Source organism: Cystoisospora suis (assembly GCF_002600585.1).
Source record: "Cystoisospora suis strain Wien I chromosome Unknown contig_7241, whole genome shotgun sequence".
NCBI classification, from domain to species: Eukaryota; Apicomplexa; class Conoidasida; order Eucoccidiorida; family Sarcocystidae; genus Cystoisospora; species Cystoisospora suis.
In genome coordinates, this window is record NW_027160027.1 from 1 (window position 1) to 2,095 (window position 2,095).

The 2,095-nt window shown below is 54.5% G+C and overlaps 1 protein-coding gene across 1 annotated transcript; it reads left to right on the forward strand.

Annotated features, from left to right (window-relative positions):
• Nucleotides 1–16: 16 nt before the first annotated feature.
• CSUI_010362 (serine--trna) lies at nt 17–1,941 on the forward strand (the record flags this gene model as incomplete). Its single annotated transcript, XM_068070466.1, has 3 exons — nt 17–303; nt 917–982; nt 1,750–1,941. Coding segments are annotated over exons 1-3 (294 nt in total), but the record flags the coding sequence as incomplete, so codon positions are not given.
• Nucleotides 1,942–2,095: the final 154 nt, after the last annotated feature.

Genomic DNA, 2,095 nt, shown 5'->3' on the forward strand with positions numbered 1-2,095 from the left:
GGGCATTTTGTAGAACCAGTCTCCGCTGCGTCCAAGCAGTCTCCCCGACCTCATTACGAGCGGAACTGAAGACCGGTGCTGAGGGGAGGTCGGTTGTGAATGAGCTGAATCGAAGTTTTGGTCGTTGCTGCATCCTACAGCGGCAGCCTTGCATGCGGTCGCCTTCGTCTCACCGCAGCAATAACGTGGCTCTGTAGTGAATGCCTTTTCTCGGTTGACAGGTCCCTGGAGATTCCTTTTCGCGAAACACTCTTGTGCAGCGGAGACATGAGCGGGGCTGCGGCTCTATGCTACGATGTTGAAGTGAGCAGTCAGCGACGGTGTCTTCAGCAATACTTGGCGCTGTCGATCCAGTTTATCAACCCGCGCCGGGCAATACATCCTGAGAGGCAGCCGCGTTATTGCACGTGCTGCCTATACTTCAGGCCAATGTTACCGCAAGTGGAGACCAAGTTCAAGACCTGAACGGGACTTAGAAGAAAAGGCGTCAATTTATGTCGGCTATTCGCACTAAGGAACAGCTGAAGCTCAACACTCGGGACACTGTGTTCTTCAGCACGGATTCAGACGCAGCTACGGCTGTGAGTGTGCACTGACGTCGGCTCAGCAGCCATCGTGTGGAGTCTAGGAACCGGTTCTGCAACTGCAAGAAGACTCTGGTAACCAGACTGCCGTTCCGTGCAGTATGGCTGCGTGAGCTTTCCCTCTAGCGTAGCGGTGCTAGGTTCTGTCTTTGACTGTGCCGGGTGTAGACTGCCAGTGAATACGCATAGCCGGTGCCGTGTAGTGGCTCGGCTGAAAAGAGTGTTCCGAGTTTCGTCTGTCTTCTTCATTGCGGCGAATAGAAGCCGGACAGGTTCCGGAAGTCTGTTAGTCTCGGGTGATTGCCATGTACGGGTTTCTGCGTTCGTCTCAGGCCTGGATGCCAAGCCTTCAGCGCTTCTTGGAGGTTTCTTCGATCTCCAATTGCTGGGATTACCAGGTGAGTCTGCACTAGCAATGAGTGGCCAGGTCGAGTTGGCAGTAGAAGGCGTCTTGTCGCTTTCCCTAACCGCAGTGTTCGCGACAGTTTAACAAACGGAAGATACGACAACGAAACAGCAGACAGGGGTGTCTTGGATTGGGAGTGAAATGGAGCAAAGGATCGAAATTCGCAGACAAGGCGACTGACCGACCGCGTATAGAGCTGAAATCACAACCCAGACGGAGAAGGCCCGGAACGGCCTGCAGCAAATTTTGCTGTTTCGCATTTGTGCTAGGTGCCACCCACGCTGAACTAGCTCTAGGTCCTTCCCCTCACAGGGCCGTTCGTTCAGGCCAACTTGAGATGGTACCTCACAAGCCTTGTCATACGAAACGAGCGGGCTTGTATTCATGACTCTCCAAGGCTATTTATGCTTCTCTGTGACACTGCGCCGGAGTATATGACAGTCAGCTCACACCCAGTGGGTCACGGCCTCAAAGCCCTTACTGACTTCTAAGTGAGTCACCTCGCAGAAGCGTACCTTTGCCCGGGGCCAGGGGCAGGCCGTGGATGCAAGGATCCAGCCTATCACAGCCCAGCGGCCACGTCGTATTTGTCAAGCCCTGGTTTCTGTGTGCTTCGTCACCTACACAGTACGCGGCAATGCGCTAAAATTGTTAGCGGCGCTGACCAGGCGTGCCATCCATGTCAGAGCCCCTAGCGGTAAGTTGCTTCTTGCACCCCCTCCCATGCTTTCTTGTCTGGGTGCATCGGGTGTTTTTTAGGCACGTCGGCTCGGTATCAAGTATAGGCCGTCGACGGGTTCTGGTAATGCCGATGCTGCGAAAACATGCGTCAATAACAATGCTGATCCAATGCGAAAGCCTGAAAGCAAGGTCCCTTTGCGGTTTTGCTTTACACTCAATGGCTCTGCCCTGGCGGTTGGCAGGACGCTAATCGCTCTTCTGGAGAATCATCAGGTAAGAAGCCCGAAGGTTGTTTCGTTTGTTCAGATACGTAGTCGGTGGCAGCTAGGTCCTATCTTTCAGCTAGCGGCGGGGATTGCCCAACCGGGGAGAGGCTGGATCTCTGGTAGTCGCGACACCTGTTTCGACCCGGCGTGCGCCACTC